Here is a 19,606-nt window from a genome sequence, read left to right as displayed (position 1 = left end):
GAAGACATGAACAATTTTCAAAGGATTTAATAATCTGTTGTGTAAATATATAATCATTAATACAATAAGAACACGTTTGATTTTCTAGAAGCAATGCAAAAGCCAGCATATGTTGCTAATACACAAAAAAAAAAAACTAATGGGTTATAGACAAATACTTTTACAAATATTTGTAAATCTACGTAAAATGCTGTGCGGATTCTGTAATACAATTCGTATACCGGTGATGACGAAAACGGGGTTTGGCCAGAAAAATCGATAACTAAATCCCTATTTAGTTTTTAAACATCTTTAATAATTGACCAAATTTTAGACTGCACATTTAGAATATATAAGTTATACGGTATCCATTTTAGTAGTTCCATCCATAACAAAAAGTCTTTCATTTTCGAGAGTACATTTTTTTTCGTTTTAATCAGAACTACAAATTGCAGTACTTTTTAAACAGTATTTTATAAACACTAACAGTTTGTGATGTAAAGTATTCAATGCTATCCAAAAAATTTAAGTATAATTATACTACATACTATTATGGAGATAATCGGTCAAAAATTAGATATAGCTTTCATACATATCTTCGCCCGATTTGCCTTATATTGAGCACCAACTGTTTAATATTAGTCCAAATAAGATAGAATATGGCACGTATAACCAAAGAAACAATTGTATCAACTTTGGTGGAAAACGGTTGAAATATAGCCTCAACCAACTTCAGATTGCTGTCATTTCTAAGCCACTCGTTCGACAGCTGTTAATAGTATGCCAGTGACAGCTCATTATATTGTTTACAACCGTACGAAAGCATTTTGGTGAGAATCTTGCAGAAAAAAGTTATTCGTAATGGAATTCAAGCGTGATAGTATGATTTCTTTATATTTGGCTGGGAAACCACAAATGAGTATCGTTAAAGCACTCCAGCATTTAAATGTGAATAAATCTTTTGTGTCTCGTACCATCGCTCGTTACCGCGATAGAAAAGAAAACAGCAACATCAGAAGAAATGGTTCGAAAAGTAAAGAAGCGATTTGATCGAAACCTGCATCGCCGTGGTAGAAAAATGGCTCGTTATCTGAACACATTGCAATATTCCATTCGGCAAATATTGAAAAATGAGCTCGGGATGAAGCCATTGAAATTCCAAAAAGTGCAAGAACTTACACCGCAACAGAAAGAAAATAGACTCAAAAGAGCTCTAGAGTTGCTTCGCTGGGCCGAAAGTGGTGAACTGCCGAATTTTTGGAGAAAACATTCGTTGTCCAGCAGTTTGTAAACAAACAAAATAATCGTGTTTACTTTACCAAAAAGGTCAGCTGATAATGTGCACCTCCGTTTGAAGGTCATAATTCGTGCCAAAGGTGACCAATTCGAACAAATCTAAGCTTATTCCGACATTTTTTGCTTTGATTCAATAAAATTTAAAAAGATGTCAAAATTATGGCGTTTGACTTTGTTGCAGTTTTTTATCTCACCCTGTATATGTTGTGGTTGTGGAAAACTTAAATATCAAATCGGATGAAACACATATGGGAGATATAGCTGAATCGTTCCCTCCTTTTTTTATTAAACGAATTATTACATTAAGATGATACTACAGATTTTCGGTGTTTTGATGATTTTTCCAACATTTTTCCGCGGTTTTTTTCAAAAAAAAAAAAAAAAAAAATCTTTCGTATTGGGTTCCACCTCCTATGGTGGAACATTGTACATATAGGTCCACCTTTTTTTAGCCCCATACAACGGCTTTCATTCAATAACATTTAAGAATATGTCAAAATTATGGCGTTTTACTTTGTTGCAGTTTTTTTATCTCACTCTGTATATGTTATGGCTGTGGAAAACTGAAATATCAAATCGGATGAAACACATTTGGGAGATATATCTGAATCGTTTCCCTCATTTAGCTTACACGAATTACTACATTAAGATGAGACTACAGATTTTTTTTCATTCGTATTGGGTTCCACCTCCGATGATGGAACATTGTACATATAGGTCCACATTTTTTAGCCTCATACAACGGCACCTCCGTATATATTCGGTATCTTAACGGGTTTAGTTGCTTTTTGTTACGGATTTGTCGAAAAATTTTCACTTATAGTTCGTAATGGGTTCTAGCGTAGGTGGAGGAACAAAAAACGTAACGGAAAAAGTTGTAATCAAAAAATTATCAACGCATCAAGGCACATTCCCCCCTACGATTTAGAGAAATTTGAAGATTTTAAGTACATTTTTAATTGAAATTAACTTAAATTTGATATCTGCTGCTCTTAATGCATACCTGGTGTCTTTCAATCTAATGTTAATGTGGGTCTACAATTTGATATAGCAGAAATGTAAGATTTTTGTTTGAAATAATGTAACAAATTGATGTGCCAATTGATGTGTCGCTCTCATAGAACCCTATTTGAGGAATTTTCAAGATTTTGGCAACATTTTTAAAAGATTTTGATTGTGGATTTTGGATTCTCGAAAAAAATTGTCAACAAAATTTCGATTTTGGTATATCTCCTATATGAAAGTACCTCCACATTTGCAGTATTTTAAAGGTTAAAGTGAAATTTTGAAACACGAGTTGTATCCACAGATGTAGATATATGCTGTATTATGGGAAAATGTTTGAAAGTGCCAAGGAATGCCTTAGTAAGTAGAACTTAACCTCTTTTAGTAGTATAATGCGAAAAAATCATAAAAATGGACAACTTTAAGAGTTATTTTCTACTGCAGCTGAGAGTAGAAACATGTATATGTCTTTTAGTAAAAAATATCGGTGGGACCATTAAACATAGTATTCAATCTAAAAATGATAGATAACATTTGGTATAATTTAATGTTTGTCCTGACTATACTGCAATGAGTACTTCTCCAAAATCATACAAAAAATAATTCCGCACTCTCTGTTTTGAGTTGCCAAATGCGGTTTTGAAGATAGAAAATATTGTTGGAATGTTAAAATTAAGAGAATGGTTTGAGAACATTCTGTGAGGTGCGGAAGAGATAATAATCCTCATTTTTATACCCTCCACCTTGGAAAGGAGGGTATATTTACTTTGTCATTCCATTAGTAACATCCTTAAATATTCGTCTTAGACCCCATAAGTCTAAGTCGATTTAACGATGTCCGTCTGTCTGTCTGTCTGTCCATTTGTCTGTCTGTTGAAATCACGATACAGCCCACATTATTTGACGTAGAGCACCAAAATTTAGCAGAGCTATTTGCATTGTGTCTAGGATGGTTGGTATTGAAAATGAGATATATCGGTCCACGTTCTGGTATAGTCCCCATATAACGGTACCTCCCGATATTCGGTATTTTGATGATTTATGCCACATTTTTTCACTTATTTGTCTGAAAATTGGTATTTGTAGGTCATAATGGGTCCCTGAGCGTGTGGCAAAACATTGCATGTATAGGTCCACGTTGTGGTATAGCCCCCATATAACGGTACCTTCCGATATTCGGTAATTGATGATTTTTGCCACATTTTTTCACTTATTTGTCTAAAAATTGGTATTTGTGGGTCATAATGGGTCCTAGTTCGTGTGGCGAAACATTGTAATTATAGGTCCACGTTTTGGTACAGCCCCCATATAACGGTACCTTCCGATATTCGGTAATTGATGATTTTTGCCACATTTTTTTCACGTATTTGTCTGAAAATTGGTATTTGTTGGTCATAATGGGTTCCAGCTTCGGTGGCGAAACATTGCATGCATGAGTCCATGATTTGATATAGCCCCCATATAACGGTACCTCCTGATATTCGGTATTTTGATGGTTTTTGCCACATTTTTTCACTGATTTGTCTAAGGTGGAGGGTATTAAAAGTTTGGCCCGGCCGAAATTATTGTTTTTGTACTTGTTATACTTTTTTAGCTGCTGGTATTGAATTTGCAATATTATATTTTGTAGTTTAACATACTGCCACGGCTATGAACATTGTTAGTATTGTTGCATTATTAAGCTGTTGTTCATTTGCTGACGTCGAATCTTTATGTATGATTTGATATATTAATCCTCTGCGGAAATTTTCAAGTTTTCAAAAAGAAAAAAATGTTTTACTTTTGAGTTAATTTATCAAATTTAAGACTATTATATTCTCCGTCTTTGCTTATTGCAGACTTAATTATCTCAGCATATTTACACATTTTTTTTTTTTTTTTGTGTGGAAAATAATTAATTTCAATTTTGACTTCTTTCTCTGTATTTGTAATTTCCATTTTCATGCCTGTTTCTGCCATTAAGCATGAGTGACATTTCATTTCGTTATTGACATTTTTCATTTCACTAAAAGACAGACAGACAGACACACAGATAAATGCGGAGACAAATGAATGAATGAATAATGCTCATTCAAAAAAAGAAAGACAGAAAAAAAAAAGCAACAAAATATCGATTAATTCAGTCAAGCATAGAACGTGTAATTTATACAGAGGGAAGAATTCGTAATTACAGAGCCTTAAAGCTAAACTAATTGTCGCTATTCTCTGGCTGTGGCACTGTAACGGAAGTTGGTAGCTCCAGTAACAGTAACAACAGCAGCAGCAACAACAACAACTGGGCCATAGATAATAAAATTGTCGAGAAAAGAGTCTATGATTTGCACGTTTCATTTGAAACAACCACCCACTCATCCATCTAACCATCCACCACATCAAACCATCTTATCCTTTCTCCAGGAACGATTCACTCTCTTATTGCCTCCTTTTCCCCATATTGGGATTCTTCTTCATATTAAATTGCAATTTTCGAAAGTCACAGGGACATTGTTGCACATAAAACACAGAGCTTTAGTTTGCTGACATGTCTATACGAGACATTTGTTGCTTCCTTTACGTGTCATAGGCAGGCAGGCAAGCAAGAAGGCTGGCTGGCAGGCAGACAAATGGAGTCTCGCTCTTTAGTTTAGTTTGCCTTTCTTTCATTCCCCCAACCCCAGTGCTGCCTCCATTTTCCCCTGCAATTATTTACTGATGAAGAACGAACGACAAACGAAATACGACCAGGAATTTCGTTCACTTTTAAGACGAGAAGTAGGCACTTGTACTTGTCGTTGATGTCACATCAACATTGTCAACATTATTGAATTCTTAGGCGTACAAAAGAACTTCCACCATTGAAATGGGGGAGGGAGGAAGTCACAACGCAACGCCTAACGTCTAATAAAACAAAACCGGAAATTCTTAGCATACGCTTTAAAATTGAAAAAATGAAAGAAATCGCATATCCGGTTACCAGACGACGAAAAATTCACAAGGAAAAGAATGTGGAAACATGAAAATGGAAAAGCAATAAAATCGAAGAAAGAAGAGGGATGTGGGAAGTTTGTGGTTGAAGAGAATGTTTTTGTTGATTTGAGGAAAATGGCAGTGGGAGACTGTGGCTTTGTTAGCATTTTAACTTTGGCGAATTTAAAGTAATTTTTGAAGATTAAACTAAAGACAAAATCACATAAAAACCAGTAAGGAACGACAAAAGTCTGGCGATGTCGACCAACACTACTATGAAAACTTAGTAAAGCCATCTGTAAGAAATGAACTTCTATATTTTTTTTTACTGATTTTCACCAAAGTTAATATAGGGTAAGTGCGCCTAAGGTCGGCATGTCCCAGTAGTCGGCAGTTTTGAAATTTAAACTTAAATAACTAAGAATAGAATTGACCAAATAATGAAATAATTGCCAAAAAAACGTCAACAGTGTTCTCTGCTCTCTTTCTGTAAAAAAACAAAAGAGCTCCGATCATATATTACGAGAGAATAACGGTTTTCGCCAGTGAGTGTCTTCCAACGCATGCGACAGTGCTTGTTTGTAAAAAAAAAAGTAGTGATGGCGTCAACTTAATAATCGATTTTAGTAAATTAAATTTAATACCTTTGGAATCAGAAATATTTTATAATAGTAAATAACAGTCTGAAGATCACTTTTATAAATGAAAAAAATACAAATCAAGAATTTTTCTGTTATATTATTTAATGCCGACATTAGGAACAGAAAAAGACAGATTTGCCAGTAGTCGGCAGGGGGTGCAGATTACTAGAAAAATATCATTTTTGACCAATTTCACCAAACCATTAAAAAATAATCCGAAAACTATTTAAATAAAAATAAATAATTTTTAGTCGGCAGTTGCTTTTATTTGTTCTTTTTGACCAACTTTTGTAAATTAAGTAGGTTTTTTAAATTAGGTATTTGACGTTTTAGATAGCGGTGGCATTTTTGAAAAAAATGTTGCCAACCGAAAGGAAAGATATCAATTCACAAATTCCAAATATAAGAAAGTGTCTTGTTTCTTTTTATTTAATCTCATTTTTATTTTAATTGAAAATCCATGCATTACTGAATGTAACCATACTATTCTTGATTTTCTACCTATTTTTGGTTTAGAATGATAATTAATTAAAACACTATTTAAAAATTAAATTAATTTCAAATTCTAGATTAAACTGTGATTTGAAATATTTGGAATAAAAACAATTGCAAAATAATATTTTTTTACTGCCAACTACTGGCAAATAGACATGCCGAGCATTGGAAAATGGTGCCGACTACTGGCAAAAAAAAAAAAAAAAAACAAATTAAATTTTTGTTTATTATTTCGAAAACTAAACAAAATTTGGAATCTGAACAACTTTATTTTTCTGCATTTGAAAAATATCACTCAGAATGTTGAAAGATTGAAAAATCGAAAATCCCAAAAGTGTCTGGTACACTTACCCTACTAGCTTCTTGACTAAATCTGTGCATTTTAGGTATGTTGTGGCTTTGGCAATATTGCAGACAAAAATACGAGGAACATTTTGTTAAAATAATTTAACTCTCAAGCGAGTCTTTTTGGTCTTTTTTTTAATGCCTGGTAAAAAACATTTAAAAGTAATCGGAGCAAGTCAAAACATCTTACAAATTCAATTGTCATTATATTCTACTATAATTCTAAGAAGTCGTCAAGAGTCCATATCGTATGTTAAGGCCAGGAATTCATATACAGGGATAAAAAAAACTGCGACAAAGTCAAACGCCTTAATTTTTACGTGTTTTTATACCCTCCACCATACTATGGAGAGAATATTAACTTTATCATTCCGTTTGTAACTCCTCGAAATACTCATGTCAGACCCAACAAAGTATATATATTCTTGATGGGCGAAAAATTCTAAGTCGATTTAGCGATGACCCTCTGTCTGTCCGTCTATTGTAACCACGCTATCTTTCGGACAAATTGAGATAGAAGGCTAAAATTTTGCACACACGTTTATTTTGCAAGTAGGCAGGTTAAGTTCGAAAATCCCCAGTTCGTAGCCCCCATATAACGGTACCTCCCGATATTTGGTATTTTGATGATTTTAGCGACATTATTGACCGGAATAGTTTCAAATTTGGTATTTGAAGTTCGAATGGATACTATAGCCCAAGACAGAAAATTGTCTGTGTAGGTCCACGTCTTCGTATAGCCCCCACATAACGGCACCTCCCAATATTCGGTATTTTGATGATTTTAGCGTCATTATTCACCGGAGTAGTTTCAAATTACGTATTTAGAGTTCGCAATGGAAACTACAGTCTGTGACAGAAAATTGTCAATGCAGTTCCAGGTCTTCGTGTAGGCCCCATATATCAGTACCTCCCTATATTCGATATTTTGACGATTTTAGGTACAATACTCACCGAAATTGTTCGTAATGGATGCTACAGGCTGTGACAGAAAATGTTCTATGCAGGTTCATGTCTTCGTATAGCTCTGATATAACTGTACCTCGGTACATCCCTAAATACGGTATTTTCATGATTTTAGCTACATTATTCACCGTTTATTTCAAGTTTCGAATTTGAATATGGCAATGGTTTATGACAAACAATGCCCATGTAGGCCCACGTCGTATAGACAGAAATATAACGGCTATATTCGGTATTTTTAAGATTTTAACAGAATTTTTAACAGATTTCATTTTCTGAGAATTTCCAAATTCGTTCCAAATGGTGGAGGGTATTCAAAGTTTGGCCCGGCCGAAATTACTGCTTCTCAGCTTGTTTTTTAATTTTATTGAATGAAAGCAAAAAATGTCGGAAATGGCATCAAATTTTAGAATAAGTTTAGATTTGTTCGAATTGGTCACCATTTGGCACGAATTATGGCCTCAAGCGGCCAATGAAACCGTCACACACTGCCCGAATGTTGCTCTGCGGTATTTTGACTCATTCCCGGTGAAGTATTTGCTTGAGGTCATCGACACTTTCGTATTTTTTAGTGCCAACTTTGCTTTCCAAAATACTCCAGGCACAATAGTCCAACGGATTGGTATCCGAAGATTTTGGTGGCCATTGAGCGCTGGAAATGATGCGAGAAACCTCAATTTGTAACCATTCTTGGGTAGCGCGTGCTGAGTGCGATGGTGTTGAGTTCTGTTGGAATGTCCAATGTCTCCAGAATATTTTCACGATAATATTCGACATTTATTCAGATGTCATGGTCGATTAATACGAGCGGAGAGCGACCATCGGCTGTTATGGCGGCCCATACACATCACCATGGCCGGCGCTTGAGTTCTGGTGGCCAACCGAAGGTGCACATTTTCAGCTGACCTCTTTGGCAAGTAAACACGATCATTTTGTTTTTTTTTTTACAACGAATGTTTTCGCATCGGAGAAAACCAAATTCGGCAGTTCACCACTTTCTGCCAAGCGAAGAAACTCTTTAGCTCTTTTGAGTCTATTTTTCAATATTTGCCGAATGCAATATTACGATATGTTCAACTCACAAGCCATTTTTCGGCCACTGCGACGCGGGTTTCTTTACTTTTCGAACCATTTCCGCTAATGTTGCTGCTTTCTTCTGTCCACTTCCTTGAAGTCGGGCTACGCTACCATTATCACGGTAACGAGCTATGCTACGAGACACAATATCAAATATAAAGAAATCACACTATCACGCTTGAATTTCATCACCAATAATTTTTTTCTAGAAAATTCTCACCAAAATGCTTTTGTACGCTTGTAAACAACGTGACGTGTGGACAGCAATCTGAAGTTGGTTGCAGTGTTTCCATCTCACCCTGTATAGATCACATTAAGAAATATGAACATTACATAATTACTGTAATTTTCAAAAGATTTAAATCTAAAATGAAACTCGTTCAACTATTGAATCCAGATACTTTTATTTATATAGGGATTTTTAAAATTTCGAACAAAATTTTTGTGTTATTGTTTTTTTATACCCTCCACCATACTATGGAGGATATATTAACTTTGTCATTCCGTTTGTAACTCCTCGAAATACTCATGTCAGACCCAACAAAGTATATATATTCTTGATCAGCGTAAAATTCTAAATCGATTTAGCGATGTCCGTCTGTCTGTCTGTCTGTCTGTTGTAATCACGCTATCTTTCGAATGAATTGAGATAGATGGCTAAAATTTTCCACACATGTTTATTTTCCAGTAGGCAGGTTAAGTTCGTAAATGGGCCATGTAGGTCCACGTTTTCATATAGCCCCCATATAACGGTACCTCCTGATATTCGGTATTTTGGCGGTTTTAACGACATTATTCACGGGAATTTTTTTCAAATTTAGTATTTGAAGTTCGTTATAGGAACTACAGTCTGTGACAGAAAATTTTCTGTGCGGGTCCAGGTCTTCGTATAGGCCCCATATATCAGTACCTCCCTATATTCGGTATTTTCATGATTTTTGCGACATTATTCACCGGAATTGTTTGAAAATTGGTATTTGAAATTCGTAATGAATACTGCAGTCTAAGATAGAAAATTGTCTGTGCAAGTCCATTTCTTCGTATAGTCCCCATATAACAGTACCTCCTCATATTCGGTATTTTGTCGGTTTTAACGACATTATTCACGGGAATTGTTTCAAATTTGGTACTTGAAGCTCAAAACGGATACTACACCCTAAGACAGAAAATTGTCTGTGCAGGTCTACGTCTTCGTATAGCCCCCTTATAACGGTACCTCCCTATATTCGGTATTTTGATGATTTTAGCGACATTATTCACCGGAATTGTTTGAAAATTGGCATTTGAAGTTCGTAATGAATACTACAGTCTGTGACAGAAAATTGTCTGTGCGGGTCCAGGTCTTCGTATAGGCCCCATATATCAGTACCTCCCCATATTCGTATTTTGACGATTTTAGGTACAATACCCACCGAAATTGTTTGAAATGTGGTATTTGAAGTTCGTAATGGATGCTACAGCCTGTGACAGAAAACTGTCTATGCTGGTCCAGGTCTTTGCACAGCTCCAATTTAACGGCACCTCCTTATATATGATATTTTAATGATTTTAGCTACATTATTTACCGTTTATTTCAAGTTTCCAATTTGAATATGGTAATGGCTTATGACAAACAATGCCTATATATGTCCACGTCGTATAGACCCCAATATGACGGCTATATTCGGTATTTTTAAAATTTTAACAGAATCTTTTAAGGATTTTATTTTTTAAAAATTTCCAAATTCGTTGCAAATGGTGGAGGGTATTAAAAGTTCGGCCCGGCCGAACATAGTGCTTTTTAACTTGTTTTAATTGATATTATTATGTGAGCATAAGTTTTAGAGTTCCAAAGTCCGAGCAGAATCGAGTAATTTAGACTCCGCTGCCTTTCTGCCTACATATAGTGAAACATTTTCTTGTATTTATGTATTCCTAAATACATACAGATATTAATACATGCTCCTTTTGAAATACCGGTGTAATGTTACCAACCTTGCCCTTTGCAAAAAAAATCTTCCAGAAGAGTATATAATTTTAAAATTTGTCATACCACTGTATGTCATAAAACGTGCCATTTCAAAATGTTGCTACCAAAAAAAACCGAAACCCATTTAAAAGGGCTACAGGAGGCTTATACGGTACACCAAAAATTGTCCCGATAACAAAGATAGCATGAACCGACGACGACAACGAATTTCAATGTAAATTGTGAGCAGAAACTTAATACATGTGACAGAAAATTCGTGCATTGTCGTGATGTGCCGTGAATTGTCTATTTGTTTAGCGTGATGATGTTGAGTTTCTTTTCACTTCCAGACAACTCGAACGACAGACGACAACATCCCGAAAGTATTTTTGCATAAGAGCGGAGCAGAAAAGATCTGACGTTGAATTAAAGTTGAAATTTCAATAGACGGCTAACAAATACTTTTGTAAAACGTATATAATTTGCAAATGAAAGACAATTCTTGTGAAATTGACAAGTGTTTTAAGGCGTTCTTTTTTGTTCTGTTGTGATTTGCATAAAGATATTTGTCATAAAATGTTAAGCATAAAAAAAATAAATAAAAAATGGAAAGAAAATGTAACGGCATTTGAGGGAAATCGCACTTGAAGAGAACCACTTATTCTGAGGGTTTGCGACACTTTATAAGAGGGACTTTTCGAAGAATGTTTAAGGAATTTTTTAGGGGAACGATTGTAAATAGGTTGATGTAACAAGGTATGATTGAGATTTATACCTTCAACATGTAACGGGCTAGGCGATTTTTCAATTCTGAATTTTCAAAGTTTTCTACGGGTTTTTTTTTAACATTCCATAATCTTTTTTTAAGAGGAATATTAAAGTTTTTCAAAGATGAGAAAACTAGATTCAAAAAAATTCATGAATTCTTATTTGAATTGATAGCATGGCCTATATAATTTAATGTTTGAAGATTATTTCATGCAAATGATGACAGCGACTGCGCCTCAAATGGTCCACCTGTTTAGTCCAATCTTGGCATACTCTTTCCAACATTTCGGCCGGTATCTTACGAATAAAAGCTTTAATGTTGTCTTTAAATGCGACAATTAAACTGGTTGGTCTATATAGGCATGATCTTTAACATAACCAGACCAAAAATAATCTACAGGCGTAAAATCGCACGACCTTTGCATTCACGTAACCGATTCCGAATTTGAAGTTAAATGTTCACGGAACTCTCCTCTCTATAAGACCATTGTTACGTGTGCTGTATGGAACCTAGCACCGTATTTTATAAAACAACATGTCACGAAAGTCCTGCTCTTGCATTCACATTATTTACCGGAATTATTTCAAATTTCGTATTTAAAGTTCGTATTGGGTACTACAGCCTATGAAAAAATTTTTGTATGTAGGTCCATGTCTTATAACGGTACCTGCCGATAGTCGGTATTTTGATGGTTTCAGTAACATTTGTAACATATATAATTTTGTATTGGAAGACTTTAATGCGTACCACAACCTATGGTAAAAAATTTCGTATGAAGGTCCACGTCTTTGTATAGCCCCCATATGACGGTACTTCCCGATCCTCGGTATTTTCATGATTTTTGCGATATTATTCACTGTAAATGTTTAATATTTTGTATTTGAGGAACTACAGTATGTGACAAAAAATTTTGTAAGCAGGTCCACGTCTTCGTATAGCCCCCATATAACGATTTTCAATTAAGTGGTAGTTTTCGGATTTTTTGTTGAAAATTTTCAAAATTTTATTAAAAATTCGGCCCGGCCGAACTCTGCTGCTACAAAAATAAATTTGCCATGTATATGATGCACCACACACGAAATTAATATCTGATTCCAATAAAATTTGGAATGAGTGACGGAATTTGGTACAAAATTGAATCTGTCAAATTATATTGAAATCGGTTGAGTTTCTAGTTTCTATACATATTTTCGACCGATTTCGTATAGTTGATGCATTAAACACCTATTTCAATGAAATTCGGAAAATGTATAATAAAATTTGGTACCAAAATAAATTTACCACATTATATTGAAATCCGTAGAGATTTAGATATAGCTCTCAGACATGTTTTCGCTCGATTTCATATATTTGATGAACCAATCAAGATATGAACCTAATTTCAATGAAACTTGGAATGAGTGGCGGAAGTTAACACAAAAATATATTTGCCACATTATATTGTAATCGGTTCAGATTCGTTTATATAGCTGCCATATATGTTTTCGTCCGATTTCATGTATTGGATACATCAAACACGATATGTATGCCCGATTCAAATAAAATTTTGAATGAAAAACGGACTTGGGTATAAAAATAAACAAACGGAATTCGGTACAAAAATTTCATGGCCAATTTCATGTATGGTATTTGATATATCGTCAATTTATATTGAAATCGGTATGCCCACCATGCATTTGCAATGGTACTAGACTAGTATCATTGTAAAAAATTTTAAGTAATTAAGGCTACAATTATTACGAACTATGTAGGTTCATATGTATTGCTAATAGCAAAAAAAGTTCCGTTCAACTTTAAAAGACCGGTCCCCGGGTCCAGCTATCTCTAAAGAAGGCTTTACCATTTAAAGAAAGGAACCCTTTAGTAACTCTCCTTATGCTTATGATACTCGAACTATAAACTCTTATTAGGTATATTGCTCAAGTAAAAGGGGAAGGGACTCACCTTCTTCTATTTTTAGAGCTTTTTCATGACCTACTAATTCTTTTTTCTTTTTTTTTTTTTCGTAATTTTGAAAAATAAAAAGAATTTGGTGCACAGTGTAATTTATACTAAAATTTAATTGTATCTATCTTCATACAAATAAAAATCCTCATTTATTGCACATATATGAACTTCACAACATGTTGCTTGTGGAATTGCCAATACATATTGAATCCTTCATAATTAATATCCTTTTAAGAGTATTGAATTCAATGCTTGAGTATTTGGGCAATCATTTTCACTTTCCTATTCCTTAGAGTTCTAATTCCAACAGTTCATTTACTTCTTTCGAAAATTTTGTATTTCTGTACTCACAACTAGGAAATGGAAAATCATAAAGATATGCATGAACACGTACAAAATGTCAGCAACGACAGCACCAACAACAACTTTGTGTCACACCACACAGAGAACACACTCACAAACAGTAAGCACACTTTGTCATACAAAACATACAAACATTTCCCTGGGAATGCAAACGAATTGAATCCTTTCGAAATTGATTTCTTATGAAATCAGCTAAAAGGAACAGCAGCAGCAGAAACATCGTCAGAGCCAATTGGGGATTATGTGAATTTGTAGAATAACAATATTCTATAAAATAAAGATATTCAGTGGCAAGGATGCCGACACAAACGTAGCGAATTTTTGAATGTGCTCTATGGGAGTGAGAAAATTTCTATGGGGTACATCACTTTCGATTAAAATCAATATGCATTATCAGGAATAAAACACATGCATACATACCATCTATATACATTGCTCAATGAGGTCAATTTGTAATAATACAAGTACTTCAGCCCGATAGAAGTGAATTTTAGTCTAGGCATTTAGTACCATAACTAATAGTTTAAATATTCAAGATGTATAAAATGGCATTAGGTAGTGAAGAAAACATAGCTAGAGATTTCACAAAAAACTTTATTATTGATTGATGGTTTTGATTAAGATTCCGCGTTGTAACCCCCATTATAAGTCAAAATAGTTTTATTTCCAAATAACAAGTTTATTCAATAAACCATACGGTATTCGAAATGGTTCGAAAAGTAAAGAAGCGACTTGATCGAACCCCGCGTCGCCGTGGCCGAAAAATGGCTCGTGAGCTTAACATATCGCAATATCCCATTCGGCAAAATGAGCTCAGGATAAATCCATTAAAATTCCAGAAAGTGCAAGAACTTAGACTCAGAAGAGCTAAAGAGTTGTTTCACTTAGTCGAAAGTGATGAAGTGGTATCAGAATAAATTCCGAATACTATCGCGAATATACTCTGGCCTTGGGCACGCAAACATTTTGGCCGCATGCGCTACCAAAATCTTCGGATACCAATCCGTTGGACTATTGTGTCTGGGGTATTTAAGAAAGTAAGGTTAGGACTAAATAAGTAAAAAAACATTAAGTTCGGCCGGGCCGAACTTTGAATACACTCCACCTTAGGGTAATGGAAACACTAGAACCAATTATGACCCACAAATACCAATTTTTAGATATATTCGTGGGAATATTTGGCAAAAATGATTAAAATAGCGAATATCGGGAGGTACCGCTATATAAAGCTATACAAAAGCGTGGACCTATACGTACAATATTTCGCCAACGGAGCTGGAACTCATTATGACCTACAAATACCAATTTTCAGACAAATCCGTAAAAAAATGTGGTAAAAATCATCAAAATACCGAATATCGGGAGGTACCGTTATATGGGGGCTATACCAAAGCGTGGACCTATACATACAATGTTTCGGCGCACGAACTAGGACCCATTATGACCTACAAATACCAATTTTCAGACAAATCCGTGAAAAAATGTGGTAAAAATCATCAAAATACCGAATATCGGGAGGTACCGTTATATGGGGGCTATACCAAAGCGTGGACCTATACATACAATGTTTCGTCGCACGAACTGGAACCCATTATGACCTACAAATACCAATTTTCAGACAAATCCGTGAAAAAGTGTGGCAAAAATCATCAAAATACCGAATATCGGGATGTACCGTTATATGGGGACTATACCAAAACGTGGACCGATATATCTCATTTTCAATACCAACCATCCTAGACACAATACAAATTATTCTGCTAAACGGCAAATAATGTGGGCTGTATCGTGATTTCAACAGACAGACGGACATTGTTAAATGCTGATCACGAACGCTGGCGTAACAGTTTGTATTGTGTCTAGGTACCGTTATATGGGGGATATACGATACCGTCTACCTATATAGACAACTCTCTTTTAGGGAGTAAAGTACTCACAAAGGACTTCTTGTGTGGATTACCAGACAATTCCGTTGGAAAATGTGGCTAAAATCATCAAAATACCGAATATCGGGGGGTACCGTTATATGGGGGGCATACGATATCGTGGATCTATATAGACATTTCCTTTTCAGGGTGTGAAATACTCACAAGGAACACCTTGTGTGGATTTTCAGACAGTTCTGTTAAAAAATGTGGGAAAAATCATCAAAATACCGAATGTCGGGGGGTACCGTTATATGGGGGCTATACGATATCATGGACCGATTAACCCATCTTCGAACTTGACCTGCCTGCAGACATAAGAGAGATCTGAGCAAAATTTTAGCTTCCTATCTTAGTTCGTTTAGACTGTAGCGTGATTACAACAGACGGACATACGGACGGACAGGGCTAAATCGTCTTAGAATTTTACGCTGATCAAGAATATATATATTTTGTTGGGTCTAAAATGATTATTTCGATGAGTTACAAACGGAATGACGAACTTAATATACCCTCCATACTATGTATGGTGTAGGGTATAAAAATGGAAGGTTAAAATCTTAAAAATACCAAATTTATAGATTTGTTGTTATTTTGGGGTCACGGGCTATAGTACTCTTTACGAGGTGTAAATATGAAATTTGAAACAATTCTGGAGAAAAATGTAACTAAAATCGTCATAATACCGAATATAGGGAGATACCGATACTTAGGGGCTAAACGAAGATCTAGACCTGTTTGGGAACTCCAAATACTAAATTTGAAATAATTGCGGTGAATCATGTTGAAGTAGCCATTATGAACTTCAAATACGAAATTTGAAAGAATTCCTGCGTAAATTGTATTTAAAATCTTCAAATTACAGAACATAGGGAGGTACCGTTATAGGGGGGGGGGGCTATACGAAGACCTGGACCAACATAGACAATTTTCCGTCACAGACTATAGTATCCATTACGAACTATAATTAAGAAATTTGAAACGATTCCGGTGAACAGTGTTGCTAAAATCATCAAAACACCGCATATAGGGAGGTACAGTTATATGAGGGCTATAACTAAACGTGCACCTATATAGCCCATTTTCAATACCAAGAGACTTTCAGACGAAATACACATTTGAGTAAAATTTTATCAACCAACTTCAATTCTTTCGGAACCTAGAGAATCAGAGTTATAACTATAGATGACATTAGTTGAAAAAATGCATTTCATCGAAATAAATGACTAAGTTCTATACTTGAGTAATCGTAGGCTGAGGATTTATACATTTTAACAATATCTAATACCTTTTTAAGGCTTGTTTTCACACCATGGCAGTTTGATATGATATATATCATTTTAAAGTATATTTGTAAGCTAGCTTTAACCATTTTTGTATGACATTCCAGATAATAACTCTAGAATTTTTAAATAATTTTCCTCACAGTTCAATTTTTCGCACATGCTTATGCCTAAGAATACTTTACAAATTAACTGAAACTTGAATATTGGAAATAGCTGAGTAAGGAATGTATAAATTTTTCAAATTCATTCTTCTGTTGTAAAGTTACATAACATGCAAGGGCATTTTTTCAAATAGTTTACGAAAACAAGAATTTAACATTGGCCATGCAATAATAACATTTGTTGGAGTTCCTCTGCGGCATTTTCACGTTGAAAAATACCATTCGGTAACTTTTATACAGCCATGTTTGAAATTGTAACATGTTCATGATGGGTAGTTTGATAGATGGTTGGATGGATGGACGCATATATGTGTTACAACTAGTGTTCGCTTATTTCTATTTTTTTTTTTTTTTTTTTTTTGTTTTTTTCAACATTTAACCTGAAGCTGACACGTTTTGTAGTAAAATATGTTGGGAATATAACAAGCTTTGGTTACTTTCAGAGAATTGTTTTTCGCTTAAATATTTTCGGGGTAATGAAAATATTTTACACGGTGTGTGTGTGTGCGTGTAATTGGCTCGTGGTGCGGACACAATGTTTGTCAACGTTTACACATTTCATACGTGTAGACATTTTAATTTACGGAAAAACTCCGGACGGGAAACTAAAATATGTAGTCTATTTTTCTCATGAAGATATACACACAAATATATGTTTTATGTAGAATGTTTCTGCGAAAGCAACCAAAAAAAAAAAAAAAAAAACCAGTAAAGAAAGTCTTAAAGTCGGGCGGGGCCAACTTTATGATACCCTACACCACTTTGCTAATTTAGTAAAGCTACCCATAACAATTAAAAGTTTTTATGGGAGAATTCAATCATGCACGCTATGATTATAATTATAAAATTTAAAAGACTAAATATGCCTAAGCATATTTAAATTCGGATTTGTATTGCTCATTTGGTTCACAATTAATTTGAAATCGGATAAAGAATATATGGGAGCTATATCCAAATCAGAACCGATTTCGATAAAATTTGGCAAAGATATTTCGGAGCTGTATTTGATATATTTCCCTGAATATCGTTGTTACGGAGTGCATATTACAAATCGGATGAACAGTATATATGGGAGCTATAGCTATATCTGAACCGATCTTCACCAAATTTGACATACTGGCTTCCAGACTCAATTCGATCGTAAGTGCCAAATTTCATCCAATTTAGGCAAATATTAGACGTTTGGTGCACAATAAAAGGTAAATCGGACGAAGTTATATGTGGGAGCTATATCCAAATCTGAACCGATCATGATAAAATTTAGCAAATGTATTTTTGAGCTGTATTTGATATATTTCCCCAAATATTGTTGTTACAGAGTGCATATTACGGCTGCGGAGGACAAAAATAACAAATCGGATGAACAATATATATATGGGAGCTATAGCTATATCTGAACCGATTTCGATCAAATTTGGCATACCTATTTTCAGGTCCAATCTGATCGTTTGTGCAAAATTCCATACTATTCGAACTGATATTACACGTTTGGTGCACAATAAAAGGCAAATCGGACGAAGATATATATGTGGGAGCCATATATAAATTTTAACCGATTATCTCCAATTTCAATAGAATTCGTCCTTGGGCCAAACAAATGATTTGTGCAAAATTTCATCTGGATAGGGCAATAAATGCGAACTGTACTTTGTTCACAAAAATACATGTACAGACGGACGGACGGACGAACATGCATAAATCGACTCAGAATGTGATTCTATGCAGATCCTCAAAAGGAACTATGGGTCTATCTCGTTTCCTTTTGCCTGTTACAAACATTTGCATAAAGACATAATACCCTAATAATACTTTGTGGTGTAGGATATAACAAGTTAAAAAGCAGTACTTTGAATACCCTCCACTATTTACAACGAATTTGAAATAAAATCCTTAAAAAATTCTGTTAGAATTTTAAAAATTCCGAATATAGCCGGTATATTGGTGTCTATACGACGTGGACCCACACAGGCACTGTTTGTCATAAGTCATTAGCAAATTTAAATTCGGAACTTGAAATAAACGGTGAATAATGTAGCTAAAATCATCAAAATATGGTATATAGGGAGGTACCGTTATATACCGTTATGGTATATGGTGCCTATACGAAGACTTGGACTTGCATAGACAATTTTCTGTCACAGACTGTAGATTCCAATACGAACTCTAAATGCATAATTTGAAAAAATTCCGGTGAATAATGACGCTAAAATCACCAAAATACCGAATATAGGGAGGTACCGTTATATGGGGGCTATACGAAGACGTGGACCTGCACAGACAATTTTCTGTCTTAGGCTGTAGTATCTATTTCGAACTTCAAATACCACATGTGAAACAATTCCGGTGAATAATGTCGTTAAAATCATCAAAATACCGAACACCGTTATATGGGGGCTATATGAAAACGTAGACGTACATGGCCCATTTTTGAACTTAACCTGCCTACTGAAAAAATAAACA

General features: G+C 34.7%; 1 protein-coding gene across 1 annotated transcript in view; it reads left to right on the top strand.

Annotated features, from left to right (window-relative positions):
- The first annotated feature begins 13,771 nt into the window (after positions 1-13,771).
- Positions 13,772-19,606, top strand: part of LOC131807000 (mucin-5AC-like) — a 43,557-nt gene continuing 37,722 nt past the window's right edge. Inside the window, exon 1 of the mRNA XM_059132007.1 lies at positions 13,772-13,874. Coding sequence (XP_058987990.1) covers positions 13,772-13,874 — 103 coding nt within the window. The remainder of the gene's footprint in view (positions 13,875-19,606) is intronic.

This window comes from Musca domestica, unplaced genomic scaffold, assembly GCF_030504385.1.
Source record: "Musca domestica strain aabys unplaced genomic scaffold, Musca_domestica.polishedcontigs.V.1.1 92, whole genome shotgun sequence".
NCBI lineage: Eukaryota > Metazoa > Arthropoda > Insecta > Diptera > Muscidae > Musca > Musca domestica.
The sequence above is the reverse complement of the archived record's forward strand: the minus strand, read 5'-3'. Positions and strand labels throughout refer to the sequence as shown.